The 27875-nt window shown below is 39.2% G+C and overlaps 1 protein-coding gene across 6 annotated transcripts in view; it reads left to right on the top strand.

Annotated features, from left to right (window-relative positions):
* Nucleotides 1-27875, top strand: part of DGKB (diacylglycerol kinase beta) — a 251336-nt gene that overhangs the window by 52704 nt on the left and 170757 nt on the right. For all 6 annotated transcript variants that reach the window (XM_077936981.1, XM_028750678.2, XM_028750679.2 and 3 more), the window contains 10 exons: nt 1195-1271; nt 2291-2311; nt 6471-6624; nt 9418-9555; nt 12327-12376; nt 13324-13398; nt 15196-15315; nt 23613-23730; nt 26733-26821; nt 27374-27490. In XM_077936981.1, coding sequence (XP_077793107.1) covers nt 1195-1271; nt 2291-2311; nt 6471-6624; nt 9418-9555; nt 12327-12376; nt 13324-13398; nt 15196-15315; nt 23613-23730; nt 26733-26821; nt 27374-27490 — 959 coding nt within the window. The remainder of the gene's footprint in view (nt 1-1194; nt 1272-2290; nt 2312-6470; nt 6625-9417; nt 9556-12326; nt 12377-13323; nt 13399-15195; nt 15316-23612; nt 23731-26732; nt 26822-27373; nt 27491-27875) is intronic.

Here is a 27875-nt window from a genome sequence, read left to right as displayed (position 1 = left end):
TCTCTGGCTGAACTGCTTTTGCTATGGCTGCCATTTGCATCAGCCACTAGCCTTGGAGTATAAAATGCAAACACGTCTAAAGAACTAAGCATTGAAACTAATAATTAAAACACCAGCTGTTGCAATTTGTGTACAAGTATAAACACAAGAACACTATGAAGCAGATAACTGAGAAATATTGTAAGTCACGAAAATATCCGTTTTCTAGTACAGTATTATGATTCTAGGGCATTGTCACCAAATATTTACAAAATCTGTTCCAAACAATTCTACTCAAGACTTCTGTGATCCAGTTTACATTTTCATGTAACTCACGAATTTTAGGTTCCAGTTTACATTTTCCACCACCTATTAGTAATTATATATTGCTCTTCTTTTTAGATTATAAACTCGTTGACCTCTTGTTCTTCTAAGTTTGCTATTCCTCATTTGTGGTTCTGAAATCTTAAACGTTTCCTATAGGGTCATAATGTTAGGCTCCTTGTGATCCCCATGCCTCCTGTCCTTGCTTTTCTACCAGACATCTCTGATGAAGGATGGGACAGAGCACTGCTATTTTTTTTCTGGCTGTTCTTGGAAAAACCTATTTTTTTCTCTAGGACTTCCCGTAAAAGGATTTTGCTTCAATATTGTCTGGGAATCCTTGGGTATCATTCTGTTGGTACTCACTCTATATTGTGGATAGTATTGTAGTAGTATGATTTAGGCAGCAATAAGTAACCTTTAAATAACTGCTGCGATAAGCATTAATGTTTATAATTCAGCCTATGCAAGTGTTGTTATTCATTAATGTTTATCTAATCTGCTGCCCTGGAAAAGACCCTGATGTTGGGAAAGATGGAGGGCACAAGGAGAAGGGGACGACAGAGGACGAGATGGTTGGATAGTGTCTTCGAAGCTACAAACATGAGTCTGACCAAACTGCGGGAGGCAGTGGAAGACAGGAGTGCCTGGCGTGCTCTGGTCCATGGGGTCACGAAGAGTCGGACACGACTAAACGACTAAACAACAACAACAAATCTTCTGCCATTCTGTTGGTTTTCCTTCTGTTCATTTGGAGGATTGAAATTTTGAACATTTGTTGAAAACAGGCTTTGGTTTTGGGGTGGATGACTGATTTAAATATACTGTACTTTGTATTCCTTGTTTTGTACAAGATGAATAAATTGATGTCATCCGTCATTGTTTTTGCAGATTCTACAAAGAAAATTAAGGATGTTTTGGAAGAATTCCATGGTGATGGTGTCCTAGCAAAGTACAATCCTGAAGGGGTAACTTTGTCTGTCTTTTCTAACTTTTAGATATTTGCACTAGTTGATTGAAATTAATGTTTTGCATTCTGCAGGATTACTTTCTCTGCTCTCTTTTCAATTTCTAAAGTTGCCTGACACTTTGTGCTCCAGTTGATCTAAAGCTGGACTCTGGCAAATCAACAGCCCTGTGCAAAGAGCTGCAGGGGGGGGGTTTGCTGCTGGTCTCCACCCTCCATGCATGATTTTTGCTTTGTGAACTGAATAAACCTATGTGGATTCTGTGCCCATGATTTTGGCAAGACCATGCAGTGAGCCCACATGCATATAACTTATAGGCAGGTGGTGCCTTGCATACAGAACCTAAATGTGGCTGTGTGGCAGTTTTGAGCCATATCCTGATTGTGGTCATGTGTGCAATATTTCATTCAATTCCTTACCTGTAAAATGGGAATGAAATCATTGGATGGTTGCGATGATGAGTGTGAGATGCTGCTGAATCCCATTTAGAACCATAGAGAGAGATTCACCTTTGTCAAATTGGGCAGAGTTGGGTGTAATTAGATCATTAAAGGGAGCCTGGTCACTGGGAACACTCAGTACAAATATAGCAGTTCCTTGCACACCTACATTAAAAATGGTGGAAACAAGCAATCAGAACTTACCCATTTGGGGTCTTGTTTCAGCTGGACCCTTCAATCGTACTCCTGCAACATTAGCGATTTTCCAGACCCACACCAGACATGGTAACGTGTGCCTTCCTGGTGTGCTAATTCATATGCAAATGAAGTGACATTGCTACATGGCCAAAAAAGGGGATATCCAAAGTTTATACCATTCATTAGTTTGTGCTAGAGCAATTTCTTTGTGCTTATTACTAACGACATATAAAGAGACTTATTATCACTTACCACATTATTACTTTCTGATCTTCATAGTTGTAAAAAGACTTTCAGCTGTTTTTTTAAGAACAGAAATTCAGAATTGCTGGACTGTATTACTATTATTTATATATTTTTCTTTTCTTTCATGCACCCCAGAAGCAAGATATTCTTAAACAAGTAAGCACCGTTGGTGGTTTTTTGTTTGTTTATAATGTATCTGGCATGTTACTGATTTTTGGAGCTTTGCAGAACTCTTGATACTTTTTTCTAGTTGCATGCACCTCTGCAAAAATAATACAGTTACAGAAAATGTAGAATATTGACTTCATGGTTACTTCACTTTCAGACTGTTCCACCCCACCCCCACCCGCACCATTGTTTGCTGGGAAACTCATGAATAGACTTTATTGCCGCTGTTTTGTGTGAAAGGTGAAGACACACATGTTTTGTTGGACCCTGCAAAGGCAGGGTCTCCATTGTGCTGTCGTATACATGAACTTTCCTGTTAAGATTGCATCCTTGTGGTATGTACAGAACAGCTCCAGTATTATATGGAGTAAGTAAACCTACTTATAATAGCATTCTGTGCACATTGGAATACTCGTGGAGATCAGGACTGGACTGTATGTTATTTATTTTCCAAAAGAGATGGATAGAGCATTATGTATATGAAAAATCAGATTTTCAGAATTCACATGAAATGCATTATCTAGTTGCCTAATTATCCTTATAAACTCCAGTCACAGAATAGCGGGAGAAGCTTAATTCATGACACTGGGTCTTATAGATATTGTTGGAACTAGAGACTAGTGATTCATTGTCTTGGTCCATATTTTGTAAAACTGTGGCTTTAAGCTGGTGTGTCTGACTTGCTTTTGTCAAAGTCCTTATCTGTAGAATGAGATGTTCTTCTACCCTGTCACCTGTGAACACCCTTGTTCATAATGACCCCTTAACTTAGAAAGGTCTCTTGATAGTGAGATAGATTGGCTCCTATTTTGTGGTCCCATTTTGAGGAGTAAGGACTCAGTTTAAAAAGGTAAAGGGACCCCTGACCATTAGGTCCAGTCAATAGAGTGTGAATGCTGAATTGTGCCTCAGAAGAGGTTGGGGGAGAGCCAATTTAAGTAGATTGGTTGAGAATCCAAATCAACCTCATTGGTTGTAGAATGGCTTCAAGGTATTAGGTCCAGTCCTGTATTAGGTCCAGTCGTGCCTGACTCTGGGGTTGCGGTGCTCATCTCGCTTTATTGGCTGAGGGAGCTGGTGTACAGCTTCCAGGTCATGTGGCCAGCATGACTAAGCCACTTCTGGTGAAACCAGAGCAGCACACGGAAACACCGTTTACCTTCCCAGCGGAGCGGTACCTATTTATCTACTTGCACTTTGACGTGCTTTCGAAGTTACACAGCTGCAAATAAAACTTTTCAAATGTGTTGTAAAGTGAAATATACAAATGTGACACTAGATGGCGACAGTGAGCTATGCAAAATTCAATGTATTTTTTGAAACTTTTTTTTCCCAAAAAAGCATTTTCACAGCGTTTTTTATATGTGTGTAGATTCCACCTAAGAGTGTGGGAAAGAATAGACTAAGTTAGAGCAATAGAAATATATTTCTTTGTATACTGTCTTGCATGTTTTTGAACCTCCTTTGGCTACTTTCACATTGTACACCCCGAGAATGAGGAACTATGTCCTTTGTATTTGTATACCTACTAGTCATCAGCCTCTTGGACAGAGTAGGTGCATGCTTAAAGGAACTTTATAAGGATGCTTCAACAAAATATATTGTGCAGCCTGAAAGTCATTGTGCATGTATCACTCTTATTGACATGCTTAATAATATTCTGCCAGACATGGTTTTTTGTTATGGGTGTCGTAAATGATTTCACTATGATTCACCACCCCTCTCTTCTCATACTGCTTTCATTTATGATTAGGGTGGCTGTGCTTTTGTCGGACTATGTAGGGCAAAGGCATCTTGCTTGCTTTCCCTTGCAATTAGGGAAAAGAGGTATTCCATTATTTGTAGCTGTTTGCATATAGATATTGCAATTTATTTTTAGTGTGTTTGCCATGACACACAGAGCAGGAGTGTGTGGATGTGTTTAGAGGACAGTGCGGACTAATAATTCTTACCTCACATGGTTCCCACAAACTTGGTGATGCAGGGACATAATGAAGTGGATGACTATTCTTGACCACCAGCTGTAAAAATGAATAAGCTTACCTCTCCCATTAAAACTGCTCTCAGGATATTTCTTCCAAGACATCACAGATGCAGAGTCTGCTATTTCATTAGCTTTGTATTCTGGTGTTGTGTACTGCATTCTTTGGCTTCATACAAATAAGAAGTTGCTCCTTACCGGACTGGAAGAACTTGCAGTCTTAATCTAAAAGTATGTAAAACAGATTGCTATTTTCTAATATTGTTGTTTAGAAGACCAAGGATGAAATTTGTGTGATGGAGAAGTGCTGCACCTTTAGCATCAGTACTTAATAAGTTTCCCTCCCTCCTCCTGCTACACCCACAAAAATCAGCATCAACAGGGTTGAACCATAGACAGTTAAGAGTTTGACTATTGCTGGAGGGGTGGGGTGTGTGTGTCCAGTGCTTGTCATTGGGTTGTGTGAGTCAACAGTGATGCAGGTGGTGCTGTGGTCTAAACCACTGAGACTCTTGGGCTTGCCGATCAGAAGGTTGGCAGTTCAAATCCACACAACGAGGTGAGCTCCTGTTGCTCTGTCCCAGCTCCTGCCAACCTAGCAGTTTGAAAGCACGCCAGTGCAAATAGATAAATAGGTACCACTTTGGCGGGAAGGTAAACAGTGTTTGCATGCACTCTGGTTTCTGTCATGGTGTTCCTTTGCACCAGAAGCGGTTTAGTCATGCTGGCAACATGACCCAGAAAGCTGTCTGTGGACAAATGCCAGGTCCCTTGGCCTGAAAGCGAGATGAGCGCCGCAACCCCGTAGTTGCCTTTGACTGGACTTAACCGTCCAGGGGTACTTTACCTTTTACCATTTGCAATAGCAAAAAAAGCTAATGCTATCCTAGGCTGCATCAGCCAAAGTATGGTGTCCAGAGCAAGGGAAGTAATGATACCATTCTATTCTGCCTTGCTCAGACCACACGTGGAATACGGTTTCCAGTTCTGGGCACCACAATTTAAGAAGGATATTGATGAGCTGGAACATGTGCAGGGAAAGGCAACCAAGATGATCAAGGGTCTGGAAACCAAGCCTTAGGAGGAACAGTTGAGAGAGCTGGGTATGTTTAGCCTGGAAAAGAGGAGACTGAGAGGAGATGTGCTGATAGTCTTCAAGTATCTAAAGGGCTGTCACATGGGAAATGGAGCAAGCTTGTTTTCTCCTGCTCCAGATAGCAGGACTCAAACCAATGGATTCTAGTTGCAAGAAAGGAGATTCTGATTAAACATCAGGAAGAACTTTCTTTCAGTAAGAGCTGTTTGATAGTGGAACAGACTCCCTTGGGAGGTTGTGGACTCTCCTTCATTGGAAGTTTTTAAACATATGACCATCTGTCATGGATGCTTTAGTTGTGATTCCTGCATTGCAGTGTGCTGGAGTGAAACAAGTATTATCTCTGGTTTAGACATAACACTAAGGCCAGGGATCATGGTTTGTCTTGTCCTCACTAGTATGTGGAGGAAACAGACAGCTCAGATAGGTGTGTTCACTGTGAATCATTGTCTGGTTTGCTGTGACAGACAAACTGGGTCAATAAGTATAAAAGAAATATAGAATTCAGTGTCTGGCAGGTTGAGAGGAGTTCCCTACCAGGACAGACTTTGCTTGTGTGTCCTGAAGACATCGATTCCATAAAACATATTTTGTTGCATTGTGCAAAATATGAGCAAGCCAGGGCTGAACTGATACTACCCTTGCTGGTACCTTTCCCGGGAAAATCAGAGGCTCACTATGTCAGGTTCCTACTGGAAGACCAGACAAATGCTAGAACATTAGCAGTGGCAAAGTTTTTATCGGTGGTTGCAAGAACAAATGAGCCCTATATTCTAAACAAAATGCTTGCTTAACCTGGAGGTAGGCTGTATGAATTGTGTATTGATTTGTAATGATTTGTTGGGTCTCTGGACCATAATAAAGATTGATTGATTGATTGATTGATTGATTGAATTCAGTGTCAGTTGAAAAATGGTCATATGTGTGCACATCCCATGTGTGATAGAGGCCTTGTGCCTGCAATGATCGTTATATATTTTTTAGAAATTTATGTGCCACCTTTCAAAACAAAACATTACGTTTCATCCTAAAATACTCAGGTATAGATAATTCCCTGTCTTCTTCTACAGACAATTGACTTAGAAGGATTCAAGTTATTTATGAAGACTTTCCTGGAGGCTGACCTCCCAGAAGAATTTTGTGAGCACCTATTTACCTCATTTGGCAGCAAAATCCCTTATAGTAGTCCTATGGTAAAGAATAAGCCCCCGCTCCTTCCAGGAGGTAAGTAAACAAATAAATAAATAGATAAAATGTGGTGCTTGGCTGTCTTTGTTATTGTTATCACTGGACCTATCGCTATAGTTTTGGTTAACGTGCCACCTGATCGAGGATTTAATGAAAAGGCTTTAATACTCCTTAGTGACTCATCTTTTAGGGATGACTCAGCCTTCAGCTAGTGGGAGAGGGAGAAAAACAGCAGTCACAACTTCAATTTGGGCAGAGAGGGATAAAGGGTCACGCCAGGAGCTTTGCTGGAGTTAGCCATACTGAATGTAGTCTTTAACAAATACATGTTTGAAATGTTGTAGGAGCATTGTTCGGGCAACAATTTGACAGGGGAATGGCTAATACCCCCAGCTGATTTTCCAATCCAAACCACTCTTCTCAAAGCAATGCTTTCAGCGGAACCAGGACATGTAGTTCGACCCCCGAGATGCTCAGTGGACAACCTTAGGTCCAAGCTTCTTAGGTGCTTCCCAGTGTTTTATTCACCTACTCTCTTAATATTTTTACAATCTGCCCCAATCTCCATGAGCGTTGTGAGATTCCAGAGGCTGCAGGCATGCTTACCAGGGTCTGTGTTCCCTTTGGGGACAATGGGGCACAGCGGAGACTGTGATGTCTTTATGACATATGGGTTTTATTTAGACAAAATCTGACCCTAGATGGCGGGATTGCAGAGCATTCACATCCTATGAGGGTCTGGCTTCCCACCTAAGGGCAGCATTGGATTCAAAGGACAGTGAAAAGCCATCCTCTGTGTCTCTTTGTTCCAGTCTGTCTTCCCCAGTTCACATGGAGTTCTGCCCCCTCCACCTCCTCTTCCTACCTGCTAACCAACACTAGGGGCCTCCCCACAGCCTACATAGTTCAAAGTTGAAATGCTAAACCTGTGCTTTGCATCTGCCCACTAGCACACAGGAAAGAATGGGCCCCACTCCCCCTTGCCTGGCACTCTTGCCCTCTAATGGTTTCCTTGATGGGCCACCACTGGCCTTTCCAGCTAATGGGCTATCCAGCTGGCACTGACAAGTTGACTTGGCTTGTTAGCATAACTAAATCTGGAGGGGGTTCTGTGTTTAGCAAGGTTTAATCAGAACTTGATTAGATGTTTACTACATCCAGGTTAAAAAGGTAAAGGGACCCCTGACGATTAGGTCCAGTTGCAGCCAACTCTGGGGTTGCGGCGCTCATCTCACTTTATTGGCTGAGGGAGCCGGCATACAGCTTCCGGGTCATGTGGCCAGCATGAATAAGCTGCTTCTGGCGAACCAGAGCAGCGCATTATGGGATGAATCTGGTACCCAGGAATTTAGGCGAATCTGGCCCCACACAAACTCACAACAATATTCATTAAGTACTGAAAGTTACATGGATAGTAGGCCTCTGCATTTTCTATTGAAGCACAAGGACTGGGGTGCTTCAGTATACAGCTTAGTTCTTATTTAGGGGTTTTTTTTCCCCTTCCAGCACTCAATGCCCATTGAAATTACTGGGTCCAGATTGTATTTGTATTACTGCCGTGGCTTGTACAAGGACTTTAATTGTCTTGTTTTTGTTTGGATAATGTGCTGTTCAGGGGATTGCTGTTAATTAATATGTACTAGGATTTGTTCCTTGCACTAAGCAAATAAATGGTGTGTTCTAAGAGGGCTTTTTGTGTCCAAATTGCCTTCAAAGACAAAAGTTGCACATTCAAGTTATACTATGCTGTTTTAAAAAATAACGGCAGGTAAGTTTACATGAAGGTGCAAATATTATCAGTTAACCTGCGGAGCAAAGAACCAGTAGCATAGTACTGTTAATTAAAAACATTTGGACACCTAACAAAAGAAGTGAGAAACCTTTTGATTTGTTGAAATTCCTCATTAAGCTGGGTGTTAAACAAAAGTTTTTTTTCTCTCTCTCTCTCTCTGTGTGTGTGTCAAACAGAGAGAGAGAGAGAGAGAAAGAGAGAGAGAGAGAGAGAGAGAGAGAGAGAGAGAGAGAGAGAGAGATGCTTATGAGCATGGTTAAAAGCTCTAGTTTGCAGTTTTTATAATGGGGAAACCAGCCTTCTAACAGCTCTCAGCGTTCCCAGGATTCTTTGGGAGAAGTAATGACTGTTTATCATTGTATCAATGGACTGGGGTCTTTCTGACTCTCCTCTCCATCCATCTACACTTGCACTTAACCCTGCCTTCCAGAACTGTACCTGTCCCTTCTTAGGTGTTTAACAGCAGGGTGCTTTCAACTGATGCTTTCCACCAGGCTAAGGAGTTCAGGCATCTTTGGTGTTTGGGAGAGCTGCTATTCTCTTCCTCACACTTGTATCTGAAAAACTGGTGGGAATAGCAGAACATAGAATACCGCATTCGCTGTACTCCCTTTTTATTATCCTAGCTGAACTTTATTCTCTTGTTCTCCAACTTACCTCCACTCTTCTGCCACTTTCTCAGTCTCTAACAAGAAAGAAAAGCAGCTACTGAAAAGATTCCTCTGTTGCTGTTTTCCTCCCTCCTAATGGAAATGCTAATCTACCACTCCCTGGAAGCTCACTTGGGTAGCGGGGGGGGGGGGTGAAGGAGGCTAGACAGGGGCCCTCCAGAGACAGGATCTGCCCAAAGGAGGCTGTGGTTCTCCATTCTAGGTTTTGCCCATCATTGGTACAAAAAATGGTGACAGGTTTCACAGATGCTACAGGGAGAAATAAGTTTTTCTGGGCAGGAAATCAAATGTGGGAAGTCATTTTTTAAAAGTTCTGTTTTATTGGTAAGCATTTTCTTAAAATAAAAAATGTGAATATTATTTCAGGTTTGCGAATTACTAAAAGCATGACACCATCTCGCCCACCGCCCTCCACTTTGCACATACCAGAAGTTATCCAGTTGAAAGATATTGTTTGTTATCTTTCCCTTCTTGAAAGAGGAAGACCTGAAGACAAACTAGAATGTATGTAAAGTATATCCACGCTGGTTTTGTGTGTGTGTTTTAAACTCAGTTAACCAATGGCAGTTGTATCTAATTGTTGCAAATTTGAGGTGTAAAAGATGTTTATGACAATTTGTTACAATCTCCATTCAAGGCTTGTTGACCCATATATGAAGATATCTATAATGTGACTACAGTGGTACCTCAGGTTACACACGCTTCAGGTTACATACGCTTCAGGTTACAGACTCTGCCACCCCAGAAATAGTGCTTAAGGTTAAGAACTTTGCTTCAGGATGAGAACAGAAATCGTGCTCTGGCGGTGCGGCAGCAGCGGGAGGCCCCATTAGCTAAAGTGGTGCTTTAGGTTAAGAACAGTTTCAGGTTATGTACGGACCTCCGGAGCGGATTAAGTACTTAACCCGAGGTACCACTGTATATAAATTGATTTTCTGAAGCTTTGCTTTCATCTTTCTGTCTTAGGTTTTATAAACTCAAGTACCTATTTATTTGGATCATCATTTGTAAATAGAGATGTTTTACTCAGAGTACACCCGTTGGACCCATTTCAGTGGGTCTACTCTGAGTAAAAGTTAATTGAATTCAATCAATTATGAAAATTCAAATGCCAGAATGTCACAAATTTCCCACTTTATAAAAAAATGTAACATCAATATTTTATCCTGGCCCATACTCATCAATGTGATCAACTTAACATGAAAATGACATGATACATTTTCACAAACCCTGCATCAGCTGATTGTTCAGATTTTGACAATTAACATACTTAAAAGATGTTGGATTAATAAAACTGATTTCAGCTCATTTTGTAGAAAAGCTCTGAGAGGCAAGGGCCTGACCATTAGCACCTGGGCGACATCCGATGCAGGTCATATTCATAGTAGACCCATTTACAGTTGACTTAAATCCATTGGTTTCAATGAATCTCCTCTGATTACAACTTGTTGGATATCACCCATTATCTATGGTTGTTGAAGCAGTTTGTTTTCCAGATGATGTTTTACAGATTTGCTACCTGTAGAATGCAAATGATCCAAACTCAGTTGGAACCCAAAGATGGATCTTTGTTCCATTAGACTGCAAGTACGGCTGAGCTCATGATGTCATTTAAATGCAGAAAGCAACTCAAAGAGAGAGGTTGCCGTACCCGCAAAATAAACCCATTATGCAAATCTGTGGACCAAAACGTTCAGTCTATCTAGTTAAGCCCTTTGGGGTCCCGACCTTCTCCTCCTTTAAAAATCATTAAGAGTTAAAAGTGTGTAATATTGACTGAATTGCTCTCCTTTCATTAAAACCTCAAGATCTTGAATGTTTTCTGGTCTTTGATGCACTTGATTGCGGTATGGGTTGTTAATAACATTTGCTGTGAAATTGTAGACGGTAGGCTCTATCTGCTGGAGATTCAGGTTCACTGCAAGCTGAGAGATAAGATCCCCCCCCCCCACACACACACACTCTTGTCCTGTTTGTAAAGTACATAACTTGCCTAAGGATGTCATGTGAAGCAGTTTATTTTCTGAAGATCATGCCAACTATTTCATTCATATGGATCCAACTGTATTGTGTTCTTAGTGTGAACCTTTCTGTTATATTTTATTAAAATGCGTAGTGTGCATGTACATGAATGGGAGATGGATGGATGGATTTCTAAGGCCTGGTTTGCATGCCCTGTTAGACTACAGTTTAAAATAAACCATGGTTTAATGTGCATGAGTGCTTGCATTCTCCCACCTGACACATTAGCTGTGCCATGCAGGGGAAGAACAAACGAAAGTTTGGCTTGTGGTGTTGTCCCAACCTAGGCTCCTGGTTTGCTTCTCTCCAAATATAACATGAGTGGCAAGCCAAGGTTTGTTTTTGCCTTATGCTACTTCTGACTTGTTTGTTTGTGGCTGCCTGTGTGGCCCAGTAGGAGTGGGAGAGAAGCAAAGCACCTGTGCATGTTAAGCCAAGGTTTATTTTATTTTACTTTACTTTACTTTACAAGGCTTTTATCATAGAATGCAAACCGGGCCTAAGACTGGTTCACAGAAACTGCTTTCCTTCTGCACACATGGACCCCAGGCTGTCCCCTGGTTATAGATTTATGGAACTCAAAGAATGTGTGTGCTAAGCACTCTCAGATGCAACTGGCCTATGAAGTCATGTGATGACTCTACATGAAACTTGGATATTGGCTATACCTGTAAATTACCCAGTTCACATGTGATGCATATAAATTCATTTTCTGTACAAAAATATGATTATTTTTTTTAAAAAAAGAAATAAGCTATGAGGGGAAGTAAAATGTGTACAAGTCTCCAACGTGCACATGATAGGTGATTGCAATGATTGATCTAATCTGTTTTTTCAAGGGGAGGGTATAGGGTGGGGAAGGGAATTGACACTTCTAGTGAATATTTCCCAGGTTGGGCATTTGCTGTTTCATTACAGATTCTTGCTTTTAAAATATTTAATATTTAAATATTGCTCAAAACGGAGTTAAAATATATGTGGTTGCCCTCATTCAGAAAAAGATGGTAGGTTGATTCGGGTGAAACCTTAAGTCAAGGCTGTGGAAACTGTGGTCATTCAGATGTGTTAGACTACATCTCCCTTCACCAAATGTTTCTGCAAATGGTGGCAGTATGTGGGAGGATGGTAAATTCTACCATTGGTTTTAGTATAGCTTAATTCTGAGTAGGGTTCTGGTCTATTGATGACGTAAATTAAAAATATGAGCTCATTGCTTTCTTACATAATGGTTTTAATATTTTCTTTCTCCTTAGTTATGTTTCGCTTGTATGACACAGATGGGAATGGTTTCCTGGATAGCTCGGTAATTTTATTAATTCATAGCAGCATTTGTTAATGTTGTAATTGACAGAAACAGAAAATTTGTAAGAATTTGCAGGTATTTGTGTTAAATATGCAACAGATAGTTTCATCAAAATTGCAGCTGTAGAGTTTGATCCTGACTAAGCTGTTCCCGACTAAGCTGTTTGCACTTGTTGAGTCATAACTGATGTCAGTAGGAACTAAGTCTCACTGAACAAATCACCAAAGTGATCTCACAAAACCACTGCTTTGTGAGGAAGTTCTTTCCACTTACTGAACAATACCTTTTAGATTTAAGCCAATGTAAGAAATCCATGTAAATGAAACAGGGATTTGTATAAGCAAGGCAAGAAAATAAACATATTTTTTTTTAAAAAAAAAAGTTTTCAAGTGGCAGCTTGGAATGAAGCACTTAAGCTGTATGTAGTTGTGCAGAAAGAAATAATTATTTGCCTCCATGACTCCACAGAGACAGCCATGTTTATTTGCACAGTTTTTCCTGAGAGCAACAGTACATGATGTTACTGTTGGTATATAAAGCTCTCAACAGCTTGAAACTAGTTTACTTGAAGGATTACCTCACCCCATATATGCTTAGATCTGTGGAACTGGCTTTTAAACAAGAAATGGATCTTTCTGTGTGGTACCATCAATACTTGCCAACCCTGCTTGATTCTGTAGTCCCTTTCTGCTTTCAGTCATGTTCCAGTACAAAAATTCCAAAATGTTATTATGTTATTTCAACAAGATGAATTAATGTTTAATACTTGTTTTACCAAAAAAAACAACACCCAAAAAACATTGTCAATTAAATTTTAAAATACCTGTTTAGTTTGTGTTAAAAGAATTCAGTTAACTTCATTAAATTCAAGGAGAAATGTTCATAAATTAACAAGCATTTTTGTAAGTATGTTTAACAAGGATCATGTATCTTGCTTTCATGCCTAGGAACTGGAAAACATTATCGCTCAGATGATGCACGTTGCAGAATATCTTGAATGGGATGTCACTGAACTCAGTCCAGTAAGCATTTCTTCAGGTCAATGATTTAATTAATAATGAAAGTATCTAAGGACTGTTTTGAATAATTTGATTTAAGGTTAACGTTTTGTTTGCTTGCTTATTTAGATCATTGCCCATAGCACTTGTTATATAAAAAATATGTACATAAAACTAAAACAGCAACGGACATATTACATAATATTTATAATAAATTGTTATTTTAAAAAAGTCATTAATTGCTAATGTATGCTGTTATTAGTGTCATCACAACACACTTCTCCACTCAATGCCACTCATTCTCTTGACTCTTACCATGACTCCACCCAACCACCCATCTCACAAGGTTTCCTGGAACCTGCTGACATCAACCTTGTCAAGGCTTGCTTTTATGGGTAGCCACCAAGGGAGATGGAGCTGCCTCAGGTTGCCCACAGCTGTTTCTCATTTAGCCACTCTAGAATGCATCACAGTTAGTTTTATGAGTTTCCCATGAGGACCAAAGAATGGCAAATAGGACACCCCTCTGCTCGCAGTCCTTTCTCTGACCTCTGCTTACCTCTCCTTCTCCAGCTGCTTTACTGTTGCAGCAGAGTGGCTTGAAGTTAAACCTTTTGGCTTAATGTTGCCACAGACAGCAAAGTAACAGGAACTTAATTCGGCATCATTTATGACTGGAAAATGGTCCTGAGTGGTCAAAGCAGCAGCTTCTGCCTGCTGCTGTCATATTAAAATGGGGGTAACTTTTTGTATACTCGTGATAACATTCTTGGGTCACGGACAAAGGTTTACCCCATTTGAGCTCTTAAAATAAGATGCAAGGTATTTTTTAAACACACAAACCCTTTATCTCTGAACTTGACGAGTGCCTTCCGTTGCACTTAAGTTTTAGAATCTCTTGATGGAACGACTGCCTAGGGAGAAAACAAAATCCTTGCAAGGCCCGCTCAGGGAATAAGTACAGCAAGTGACTCATTAAGTGTGGCAGAGAGGATTAAGTACAGGTATATTTTTGTATGCTTTCCAGTCTGTTTCCCTAACTACACCCTTTTTATCATCAATCTTTATTACGGTCCAGAGACCCAACAAATCATTACACTAAACCCTTTTTATACATTTGATAGTGAAACTGTGAAGAACTGTGCATCAAAAGGGAAGAGGAAAATAATTATATTTAGATTTGAGTTCCTTTGTTCTATTACATAGTGATGGAGTGCAATGGTCATAGCTGTAGGGAAGAGTCCACTGGCAACTGGGTTCAGCTGAGCTAATGGAGTTGAGACCACCTCTCCTTTAGATGCAGCCTGATGGAAAGGGACCATGCCCTTGGATCCACCAGTCAGACCAGACTGATCATTTTGTAGAGATCTGGTGCTCTCAGATGACAGCAGGCAAGAATTTTCACAAAAGCACACCTTAAATGTATTGAGGTTTTATCTCCCCTTTCCCTTTTTTTTTTTACGATTATAAGTAAATTAGAAGTAAATTTACTAATATAAACAAATAAGACAGCAGTCTGTTTTTCTAAGTGCTTTTTTGAAACTTCCCTCTTTGCTCGTCAGAATTTCAGCGATAGAATTGAAGGAAGCACTACTGGGAGATGAAAAAGACGCTAACATTGTTTTTGAAAATGGACTAACAAAACAAAGCAAATATAGGTTAAAAAGCTATACTGTTCCATATTCCAATGTAAAATTGTCTCAAGTGAGAAAAAATGTTTTAGCTTTATGTCACTTTCTATTTCCATGTATAGTAAGTGGTTCTCAGCTTTCATGCATGTCATTTTCTTTAATATTTGATTTCCTTCCTTTATTCTAACAGATTCTTCATGAGATGATGGAAGAAATTGACTATGACCATGATGGCACCGTTTCCTTGGAAGAATGGATCCAGGGAGGGATGACTACAATCCCACTCTTAGTGTTGCTTGGACTGGAGAGTGTAAGAGCCACCAAAAAGATAAATCAAAGGATGAATGAACCGCAACCCATCATATCATTTCTCTTGTGTCAGTTGGTGTAAACCCAGCATATGATTGCTTTTTTTGTTTGGTTGTTTAGGCCGAAACCCTTAGTGGCACCTCTGAGAACTTTTAAAGGGACCTGGTATTCCTTTTATCCTGGAAATCTGAAAATAACACATGATAGCATGGCTATAAAAATGAGAGTCCTACTCCCTCCCTCTTCTGTAGAGCATTAAAACAAATAATAGGATGCTTTGTATAGCAGCAGTCCATGCCTAACTGACAAGTGTTGTTGTGGGTTGGGTTTCATCACTCTTTCTGAAACAGAATTTTATTGTTGTGAACTGCTTTGGAAGCTGAAATTGTGTCTGGATTTGGGAGTTTTCTTCTAGATGCAAACACTCATGAAGAATTGCCCAATCTGGATAGGGATTAGGACTGTAGAAAAAGGTTAAAACCTGCCTCCCCCATGCCATGGTTCTGGTGTCAATCATTCCCTGTGGGGATTCTCTTTAATAGGAAAAAGGAAGAATGCAAAAGCCAGTCATGTGACTAATGTCTTTCTGGATTGCTTCCTGGATCTCTTACCTTGGCCTCTGAAGCTTCTTTTAGCCCCTCTCAATTTTTCTTTTAAAAATACTACTTTAAAGTGATGGCCATGCTTAGCTTTGGAACCACTGGCTATATAAATTAAGGACACCCCCTCAAAAAAGTTGGCATGCCATAATTTCTATATAATCCATTAAGAAGTGCAGCTCTCTTACTGAATTAACAGCTTTTTTAGTCTGGAAAAACTATATAAATACATGAAAGGAAATATTTTTAAATGCCTTGAAGAAAAATGATGCTATTGTGAAATAATTATCCTATCTTATTTTTCATTCACTTTCTTATTATTTCCCTTATTTAGTTCATGCTTTTGCAGCTTCTCTGCAGGCATAGCTCTTATTGGTATAAATGGGAGATTTGTCTGCAGAGCAGCTGCAAAATTGACTAATAATAGTAATAATAATTATTATAATTGCATTTCTATGCCACCCTTAGTACTACAATTAGGATGCTGAACAAAACAATTAAGATACAATGCAATTACATGGATTAATTAACTAGATCATATTTACATAATGCAACTATCAAAAGTTGTTTTCTTTAATGTGTTATTTGTAAAAGTCATTAGAAAACAAAATTCACAATAACTTAATAATTAATTTCTTTTATACTAACCCAAGAAGTATTTGATGCCTTCCAATTTCATTGAACAAAGTGTGCAGTTCCCTTTTGATATCTTCAGCATTATGAAATATACTTATTCTTTAGTTAGATTGCCTTATACCAAGGGCTGCAGCCCAAAGGTAGAGCACATGTTTTGCATGGGAAAGGTGTCAGATTCAGTTCCTAGCATACCCAGTTAGGTAGAGTTGCCATATTTCAAAAAGTTAAAACCAGGACACCCTGAAAGTTGTTGAGTGTTATTTTTAAAGGAAGACCCCAGTTTTTTTGCACTTTTTAAGGAAAACCCAAAGGTTGGTGAGCTTTTCTTTTTACAGAAACACTTTTTGTTGTTGTTGATTTGCCTAAGATCCAGGACAAAGCGCCGCCTTTCAGAAATTCCCCCTGGACATCAATTCTGCCTTTGGAATCCCTCTAATGTCCAGGAAAATCTGGACGTATGGCAGCCCTACAGTTAGGAATGGCAAGACTTCTGTTGAGAAGTCTGTGTAGATCAGGTATGGGGAACCTGTTGCGCTCATTTAATTTTGAGCTATAATTTTCATGAATTCCAGTGGTGGGAACTTGCAGCCCTGCAGATGTTGTTCAACTCCAATTTGCCCCCACCAGCATGGTCAGAGTTGATCTGAAGGGCCACATGGGTCTCTTCTCATTTTTGTAATGCTATGATTCTCAGTTCTCTTCTCCCCTTTTTAAAAATTAATTTTATTGAAATTATTTAGAACATAAATCAATTACTCCAACAACAAAAACTGAACAAACCACTACCCTTGACCCCCAAAGCAAAACAAACAAGACAGTAAAACAGAACCAAACAGTAAAACAAAAAAGAAAAGAAAAATTTGATTCCAAATTCTTCTTTTTCGACTTCTTTCATCGTGTAGACGGTTTTCTACTTTCTCCTTCTAAACTGTCTCTTTTTTGAATTATTTTCATGATTTTTCCAAATTGTAACCTAAGAACCATCAATCTTCCTGCAGAAACAAGACCAGGTATTTATTTGGGGGCACTGCTTTTAAAATATTCTCTACATTTCCCTCATTCTTTCTGGAACTTTTGTTTGGGCTGTTCCCTAATTGCTTCCGTCAATCTGGCCAGTTCAATATAATCTAATAATTTGTCTTGCCATTCCTTTTTTGTTTGCATAATTTCCTTTTTCCATTTCTGGCAATTAGTATTCTAGCAGCCCCTGTGGCATATAGGAATAATTTTTGATTTTCTTTTGTGATATCTGTGTCTGTTATCCCTAACAGGAAAGCTTCTGTTCTCTTTACAAAACTTTGTTTAAACATTTTCTTTAATTCTTCGTAAACTATATCCCAGGAGCATTTGATTTTGTCACAGGTCTACCAAATATGTATGAGTGTCCCTTCCATTTTATTGCATCTCCAGCACAGGCCTGTTTTTGTTTTATACATTTTTGCTATTTTGCCTGGTGCTAAATACCATCTATAAAACATATTGATTAGGTTTTCCTTTAATGCCTTACAAGCCATGAATTTCCAATTCTTTCCCCATAATTCCTCCCATGATGTTAAATTAATAGATTTTCCTATATCTATAGCCCCGCTGATCATTACATTTTTGACTTGTTCGTCTTTGACTTCCCACTCCAATAATGTATCATAGGTTTTAGAGATTATTTTAACCTTATTTTGTAACAACACTTTATCTAATAATGAGAGTTCTTTAGAGAAGTCTTTCTTCTTGTCTGCCCTAAACACTTCATGTAATTGATGGTTAGGTGTTGTTTTATTTCCTCGTAGTTTTTTAATACCAATTTGTCCTCTTTCTCCTTTACTAAATCCTTATATGTGGCCCAATTTACTTCCATATTTTTTCTTTTTTATTGTCATTGTTATAACAATATGACTCTCAGTTCTCAACATGAAGTACAGCTGGAGGGGGGGGTATGAACCCCTAATGTTTTGCTGATGGGCACCACTCTGTCTTCAAAACAACCCCGTGGCATCTGCCTAAAGCTCCCCCTCCTGATTTTTAATTTTTTAACTTTGTGTTTGTGTTTGGCAGGGGGACATTGCCTACTTTCTGGTCATGTTTTACTTCATGGTTGGGCAAACTAAGGCCCGGGGGCCAGATCCGGCCCAATCGCCTTCTAAATCTGGCCCATGGATGGTCCGGGAATCAGCATGTTTTTACATGAGTAGAATGTAAAATGCATTTCTGGGTTTATTTAAAATGCATCTCTGGGTTATTTGTGGGGCATAGGAATTCGTTCATCCCCCCTCAAATATACTCTGGGCCCCCACAAGGTCAGGGACAGTGGACCGGCCCCCTGCTGAAAAAGTTTGCTGACCCCTGTTTTACTTGCTTCTTCCAGAGGTTATTTCTTTAGTGCCACTCAGAACCTCTCCCAATCTTTCTTCTGTGAAATGGGTATTTTGTGGTGCCCCTGACAGCTTCTTAGATTTCCCAAGTGCCCCTGGAGCAAAAAGGCTGGAGACCTCAGATGTACACCAATCATTTTCTTAGTGTGCCTCTTCCTTCTCCTTGTTATTACCATTGTTAATTTATTACGTGCCCTTCTCCACATCAGTGACAGGTCACTTATTCAGAAATGGCTCTCCTTTGTCCCTGTTCACAATTTTTGAACTATGCATACTTTTTAAAAGAAAGATACATACTATATAGCCAGATGATTTCTACCCAGTTCACCTTACTCAGGCCATTTTTCAGAACTCTGAATCCTCCTCCTTATATGTGTTTCCTCCCTTGAAAACACATATAAAAATATATCAACATGAGATACAAAATCTCAGTTAAAACCAAAGCAATGTAACGAATAAAACAGCACAGGAGACATGAAACAAACAAGTGCAGAATGGGTCATGTGACAAGAAGGTTATGAAAAAACTAAATCAGTTTAATAACGCTTGTTGAAATATCCAAGTTGGTGTACAAAACGCATTACAGATGGTGCCAGCTTCATTTCATTAGGGGAAAAGGTCCCTTACGCCTGGTGCAACTGCGCTCGTTTTCAGGCCGAGAGAGCTGGCGTTTGTCCACAGACAGCTTTCTGGGTCATGTGGCCAGAATGACTAAACCGCTTTTGCCACAACGGGACAGCGTGACAGAAACCGGAGCGCACAGAAACACCGTTTACCTTCCTGCTGCAGTGGTACCTATTTATCTACTTGCACTAGCGTGCTTTTGAACTGCTAGCTTGGCAGCTGACGCACCAGCCAAGGCTGGTTAAAGGCACTACTTTGCCACTGAAGTCGCCTGAGCCTTGAGTGAAAAATTATCCTCCCCACATCTCTGCTGGTCCTCTTCCTCCTCAAACGGCCATTCAGCCAGCCCTCACAACACTGTTGCATTCTCTGCGTTGGTAAACTGACACAGGAGCATCAGTGATGAGAAAGGGGACAAGCTCTCACTTTTGGCAACCCATCACTGCTGCCACCATGAAGTTGTTGCAATAAGTGCCACACTTTAAGAACAACAAAAAGAGGTGCTGGTACTGCGTACTCTTGAGTACCCCCTGAAAAAAGGGGGGGACCACTGGTTCAAGCCATGCTTAAGGCAGCTTACAACATGAAAACATACTTTATTCCACCATAACAAAAGTAGTCATGAACAATAAATAAAACATCAAAAAATCCACAACCAAACTGAACAATATCCACATTAATCATAAGATCTAAAATAAAGGTGCAAAAATAATATCAATAACAGCAACAATTCTCTGCCCAACAAAACTCTCTAAACAAATACTTGAGCCCAAGGATCTGTTCAGCTTTTGTAGCTGGAGTCCTTCAGGGCCCTACCCTCCCAGGCCAGGTGGGAAAATGTCTGCAAGGCAGGGAGCAGGTCTTCCAGGACTCAAAGCCAAGATGAATTGGTTTGGTAAAAAAACGACACCATGCCTTTCCCCCTAACTATAAAAGAACTACGGTACTTTTTGGAGTGTGCTCAGCCTTTGTAATTTGTGTTCTCTTTCCCTGGCACTAGATGTCAGAGTTGCACTGCAATTGCTTTTCCTGTGTCATCCAAGATGTGATTTTTAAAAGCTTCGTAACAGGTGTCCTTCTAACATGCAATACTATAAGTCCTATGAGCCTACTGAGTTTTAAAATTAACCTTTTAAAAAATAAATATATGAATGAATAAGTAAATAAATAAATATGTGGCTGATGAAAATTTACATTCAAAGTATAGAGAGTTGTTGCTGAATTGGTCCACAAGCAGATAAGTAAGATTGATGCCAGAGTGATTATCTCAATTCAAACATCCATTGTACCTCCACTGGTACACTTTGCAAGAAGGATGCATAGTTTGAACTTTCTTTGCAGGGTATATATTCAAATTTATACAAGAATGCACAATATATCTGATGCTTATAAATACTATTGAAAACTTTGGAATCCCTCATTCAGCTTAGGCAGAATGTGTTCTTTTATTCCAGTTTTAAAATGAGTGTAAAATGGAAGACTATCTATGACTATCTTAAAAGTCTGGAAATTACGTCAACAAATTGTAGGATATTTCTACACATACTCTGACACAGTGAGATTTAGTGAGGTTTAAGTATGAAATCCTGTTTTCTGGAGAAAGATTTGCTTGAAGGAAGCTTTATTGCTGTTCTTTGGATTTCCACAGGAGGGAGTAACTTTAATTCTTTTTGGAAACTATTTCAGAAACCGCTTTGGGGAGCTGTTGCAAAGTTCATACTCCTGAGCAAAGACAAAACTAAGAGTTTCTGTATAACCTAGAATGGTTTTCCCCACCCTGTTGGATTTTGATTTTTCTCTAATATGGGACATTGCTACAAGGATTTTCTCAGTCCCTTTTCTCTGATGCATACACACTAAATAAGAATACAATTGCCTTACCAATTCCACAGCACATATGCCAAGTTTATTTTTCTTTAATTTTTTATATGCTGCCTTTCATTGGTACTTATGCCAGGGCAGGGTACAACATAAAATAACCATCAGTAAAACAAAAAACAGTTCTCAAAAACAACAGCAAAAAGAAGCAACTAAAAACAGCGTGGCAAAAAGGCTAAATATTCTGAAGCAACCAGAACCCAGTGAAAATTGTTTTAGCTTCTCCAACCTCTTTGCAGAATTCAATCAGCTTTACAGACAGTGAGGCACACAACTAGTGAAATAGTGTAACCCATTTTTCTTCCATTTGCACCCATTTTTACTGTTAGTACTGATATTACTGAAGTCCATGGCAAGTGAGTTTTTCCCTTGGCCTCTTTCTTGCTCGCCACCTGCAGTCCATGCACAGATACCTAAGCACTTTGATCCAAGCTTGTGTTTATGACATGGAAACCATAGTTAAGACTGTGATTAAGTAAAGATACACAAATCAGCATTACTACATTTGGAAAACTGGAAAGAGGGAGAGAGAGCTGACAACTACAAATACGGAACAGAAAAATGGGTGAAATCTTTTTTTTTTTATATTTTTTTACAAAGAAAAAAAAACTTTCAAATTTTAACATAAACCATAAGTTACTTTATCAATTGACTTCCTGTCCTCCCCTTCCATGGTTTCCATATTGACCCTTAAATGCTGCAGATTTTGCCTATACTATTCACCATATTCAATTCAATCTACTTATCTTAATAATTCACTCTGTTGCTCATATTTCAAATCCTGCTCACGTTTTCATCTTGCTATAGTAGTTCTTTAAATACTCAATAAAAAGTTTCCAGTCCTCAAGGAATTTTTTGTCATTTTGGTTTCTAATCTTTGCTGTTAATCTTGCCAGTTCCACATACTCCATCATTTTCAAAAGCCAGTCTTCCTTTATTGGAACTTCTCCTTCTGAGTGAAATCTTAACTGTTGCTAAGTCTTCTTTCTCCCCTTTTTTTTTGCCTGTCACCCTGTGGTTCAAGGGTGGACTACAACAATTGAAAGCGCAATATTAAAAATAAGTTAAAACAAATGACAGTCAAGAGGATAGGGTGGGTCCTAAGAATTTGGTATGGATAAAAGGAAGTTGGTGGGTGACTTGTGAGAATTGCTCAACGTAGTCCTACGTATTTTATTTTAAATCTCATTTATGGTGGTGATATAACAACATGACTTTTCCATTCTAGAAATTATTTAAGTTACAATTACACATAATTATATGTAACAGCTAAGGTGGCTGATATTTGGCAGTAAACCAGAGCAAAAATCTAATATGTTATTTTCCCAAAGTGCACTGTATTTATGTAATGGGATCTGTGGATCAGTTGCAGCCTGTAACTCAAGTATTTTAATTGGCAGAACACCCACATTCAAGACTTGTTTGTTTCTCTGATAAGGAAAATGCCAGCTAAGTCGCTCCATATGTTCTGTTCCAATGGAGGCGAAATCACATGTAATGACCATTCTTTTGAATAAATGGCAAAAATTAAAACTGCTGTGCAACTATAAATATCTCTTAATTATGCATTTTATGTTATTTTTTAAAATAAATATATTTGAGATATCTGTTCCCCTTTCCTTTGGGGGGGGGGGGGCGGCTTCTTGCTGATGACCAGTTCAGTGTCTCTGTGTGAAACTTTCGGTTTAATCTGAATTCAGATGCGTTCATCTAGTGATAATCTTTCACGAACTGAAAGCCAAGCATAGGAAAAGATTATTAAAGGAAAATGCCTTGGCATAGCAAGGGCTATATGTCTTCACAGCCCTAGCTGGAGAAGAAATCTATGCATGCAAAATAATTAAATAAATGTATATCATTCCAGACACAATAACAATGCAGGAAAGGTTGCATACATGTTACTTGGGCAAATATTCATTTTATGAACTTGAAAGGGTTGTATTACAGTCTTAGCCATAGGTAAAAAGGTTCTGGAAATACAACTCTGAGCTTAAAAACCCAACCCCCAAACCTCTTGTTACCATATCAGCACATGTCTGTTTGAAAGAATTGTGTTTTGATCTCTTGCAAATTAATAAATGAAGAAGCAGATTGTCTTTTATGTTCTTGAGTCAATTTCAATTTTTTATTGGCACTTATGGGTTTCACTGTTTATGCCATTAAATGAAATCCATTTCTTTTTATGTCTTCTGCAGAATGTGAAGGATGATGGGCAGCATGTATGGAGGCTGAAACACTTCAACAAACCTGCCTATTGCAATCTTTGCTTGAACATGCTTATAGGAGTAGGCAAACAGGGCCTCTCCTGCTCATGTGAGTATACGGTACATCCCATTTAGCTCTGATTGTGCTCTGAACGAGATCCAACCCTGTTCACCATCTTAATCAGGACAAGGATTTTCATTAGATCAAGAATTTTCAGGTGTAGAATGCCAAAGTGTAGAAAAAGAGACAAACATATGAGACTCTCTTTATACGGTGGAATCTATCTATACTTTCCATAAATTCAAGGTAACTTTTCAGACAACAAACCAAATAAAACTAATACTAAATCATGGTGTGGGTGTCCTAGGATTCTTGAGAATGAGTGACTGCAGTTCTTGGGCACCTCCTTTGTCGCAGCTGCAAGGAGAAGTTTGGAAACTTTTGCTTCTACTTTATATGGATTTTATAATATAAAATTAGAATATAAAAACTGCCCTGAGAACTCCAGCTACAGGGCGGTATATAAAGTCAAATAATAATAAAAATAATCTGCATATAATATAAAATACTGTCACATTGTCTGAACCTGGACAAACTGTAGTTTAAATTAGCTATGGTTTGTTGAAACAAAAGACATCTTCAAACCATTGTGTATAAAGTTGGCTTGATTAAACTACTCCAAGTTAAGATAACCTATGATTTTTTTGGATGACATACTAAACAACGGTTAATAAAAAATAGAAGCAGAAACTTATTTTACGTGGAATATAGAGAAGGATGCATGCTCTATACTTGCAGTGGCTAGTTCTTGTAATCTTAAACCATGGCGTAGTATTATGTTAGAAAATGGCGTCTTCTCCGAGGACAAGATAATTTTGCATCTGGAGAAGATGATTTGCCAGTCACTCTCAGAGGGTAAAACTCACAACTGCTTCCTGCTTTATGTTACATTGTATACCAATGCTTCTGCTGAGAGGATTGCTCTAGTCCAGGGCAAGTCAAAGAAGAGCATGTGCCTCTGATAGCAACTGCCCATGCCTTTCTTTGGGAGACTCAAGCCCAATTTAGAAAATAAAATCATTCAGCCTGGATTTTGAGTCATCTTGATAGTATTTTGTAGATGGACACCCTTGTCTACAATCCATACTGTTTGCCTTGATTTACCTTGATTATGCCTCATTTATTCTAGCTACAAGGTGCCCAGCTATAAGGATTTTTGTCCTCCCCTTTTCTCTTCTTGTCACTCATCTCCTAATATGTTTGTAAATAGTTATTCACATTCTTCTTTAGTCATCCTCTGTGTATAACGGTATCTGTCAAAAGAGGCACTCACTCTTTCCAACTACGTTTCTGACTGTTTCCCACCAGTCTTTTCTGGTGTCCAATAAAATGACGGCACTACATGGATTAAGCCCATCATTGATTGGGTATGCTATCCATGTGGAGCTTCAGTTTTCTTTTTTTAACAAATTATCTTGTTAAGCACATATTAATAAACCTGCTCATATGCTTCTGCACCCATCACTGGTTAGGGATACACAGCCTGCCCTTCTTCTTAAAAAATTGGCATTTGCATCTCTTGATATTTTAAAAGCATTGCTGCTGCTTTTCATTAAAGAGTGGTTTGCAGAAGGGGGGGCAGGGTTCTGGAGGATACATTTGGGGCCGCACAACCCTCTGTGGCCAATCAAGTTGCTCCCTGCAGTATATGTGATTTATAGCTGGCCCTCCCATTGGATGTCCGTAATAAGTGCAAAAGAAGTGGTCAGAAAGCATTGTACACGGCTACCCTTGAAGATAAAACCTGGGGTAAATGGTGCTTTTGTTTTGAATGTGGGTGAGCTTTTGACTACTGAAGTTAGCATTAGTCCTCCTCATAGCGGTAATGTTAACTGCTCAGTCACCACAAAAATATCAAGTGGGGAATCCATTTGATGCCCTTGTGCTCACAAGATGGCTGCTGCTAACAAAAGGAGAAGGAAGCTTCTCTCTCCCCCTGCAGCCCCCAGAGCCCCTGAGATTGCCTCCAGAGGGTTGAAAGGCCTTCCAGGACTAAGTGTTGGGTGGAATGGGAGCTCCAGTGGGTAGCAGGAAATAGGCAGAAAGTTCATCCCTCTCCTGTTTTAGCAGAGACATCCAATGGATCAAAATGCTTCCATGAGCACAAGAGCATCAATTGGATTCCACTCTTGAGTCAGTAGTCCATGAAACCATTTAGACTTTATTGTACCAATAAAGGCTACAAAGTGCAGAAAAGCGATGAAGGGCAAGAGGGGAGATCTTGCAACAGAAGCTTTTCTGGGGAATGGAAATTGGCAAGGTGAATGATCATTGAACGTTGTGCGTGATAGAATGAACAGATTTATAACGATTTCTATCCGGAAAGAAGACTACCCAAGGTTGATAAATCAATATAGGGAATAACATAAACTTGCTGCTTTTTGCATTTGGGTTTGCCAGCTGCTCTCATGCCTATAGTTGGTAAAATATAGATATTTCCTTCTTGGCAATGACACAAACACATTTGGCAGGCATCAATTTGTCTTCAGTATCTGCCCTTCCTTCAATTTAGGAACGATTGTTGACATTTTAGCAAGGGCTGATTCAGTTAAGCGTTTCTTGCTCAACCATTGAGTAGTCTTAGATTCTTAAATTGACCATACTTGTTATTCATTCGTTCATTTTATTTGTATCCTCTTTTAACACCCACAAAAAACATTCATTGCTGCTTACAACAAGCAGGAAAGAATTTCTTACAAACACCACAAAAACAATTTTGTAATAACATAGCAGACTTAAAATATAGTAACACACAAAGTACCACATTTCAATACTATAAATATTGAATTACAAGATTACATAAACAACATGCAGCATCCAACAGCAAAAAATAACCATTTCACCTTAGTCCTAGAAACACTCCTCCCATGATGTTACTGATATTAAGCAGTATTTCCTTTATTTTATGGGCTTTTTTTGCTTCAATGCAAATTGCTAGATTTGGATTTCCATGCTCCTGATACAAATAATGAATTGCCTTTTGATAAGCTTAGTTATTCAAAATAGGTTTCTACAAAATTGTGTCAATAACAACATTGTTGCGTTTTCAGTTTGTAAGTACACAGTCCATGAACGTTGCGTTTCGAGAGCACCAGCTTCTTGCATCAAAACATATGTGAAATCCAAAAAGAATACTGAGGTGAGCCACCATTATTGTCTTCACTGTGTTTTGGTGGGTTTCCAACATCAATTCAAAGTGCTGGTTTACATGTTAACACCCTAAACAGCGTAGGAACCAAGGTGCTTAGAGGACAGGCTCCTTTCATACAAACCTGCCTGATCTTATAAGGTAATTTTCTAAGCCTGTTTTTTGGGTACTCCCTCACCCTGTGAGGACAGTAGCAAGGCCTAGTCAGTGACAGCATCTCCTATGTGGAATACCCTCCCCAAGCAGCTTTTTGAAGGTGATTTCATCAAAGCTATTTAGGTGCCGGGTCAAAACCTTGCAATTTTACAAGACTTTGGATTGATAGTTTTGTTGTTTTTTATTGTTTTTTGTGGCCTGCTTGCTTGCTCTTCAATATTTATTGACTTAAGGATATTAATTGTTCAGTTTAATCTGTATGTAGTTCCTCTTAATAGTTTAATGTTGCTTTGCATGCTTTGGTAGAGAAGTGACTCTTTTGAAAGTGTCTTTTTAAAAAGTAAAGAAATGAAATATTTTACTTACGGCTGCACTTTTCTTTCCTAGGTCATGCATCACTTCTGGGTAGAAGGGAATTGTCCAACCAAATGTGATAAGTGCCACAAAACTGTAAAATGTTACCAAGGATTGACTGGGCTGCATTGCGTCTGGTGCCAAGTCACAGTGAGTGCCTTCGAGTGATAATAGTGGTTGTGATTTTGCAGGCTGAGATACCACAGCATTTTCTACTGGGCACATGTGCTCCCCGAGGCTGTGGCTGAAGGGACTGGAAAAAAGCTAGCACCAAAGAGTGGGGTTCTTACTCTCACCTGGGTCTGCCTTTGTGTGCATTTGAGAATCTAGAACACTTAAAATGCACAACAGGTCTGCATGCAAGTCAATAGAGTGTGAATGCTGAATTGTGCCTCAGAAGAGGCTGGGGGAGAGCCAATTTAAGTAGATTGGTTGAGAATCCAAATCAACCTCATTGGTTGTAGAATGGCTTAAGTGTGCATTAATTATGGTAAAAGTGGCCTCGCCAGTAAGGCAGGGAATTAGTGTGACAAGT

This window comes from Podarcis muralis, chromosome 12, assembly GCF_964188315.1.
Source record: "Podarcis muralis chromosome 12, rPodMur119.hap1.1, whole genome shotgun sequence".
Taxonomy (NCBI): domain Eukaryota; kingdom Metazoa; phylum Chordata; class Lepidosauria; order Squamata; family Lacertidae; genus Podarcis; species Podarcis muralis.
This window is presented reverse-complemented; position numbering and strand designations above follow the sequence as displayed.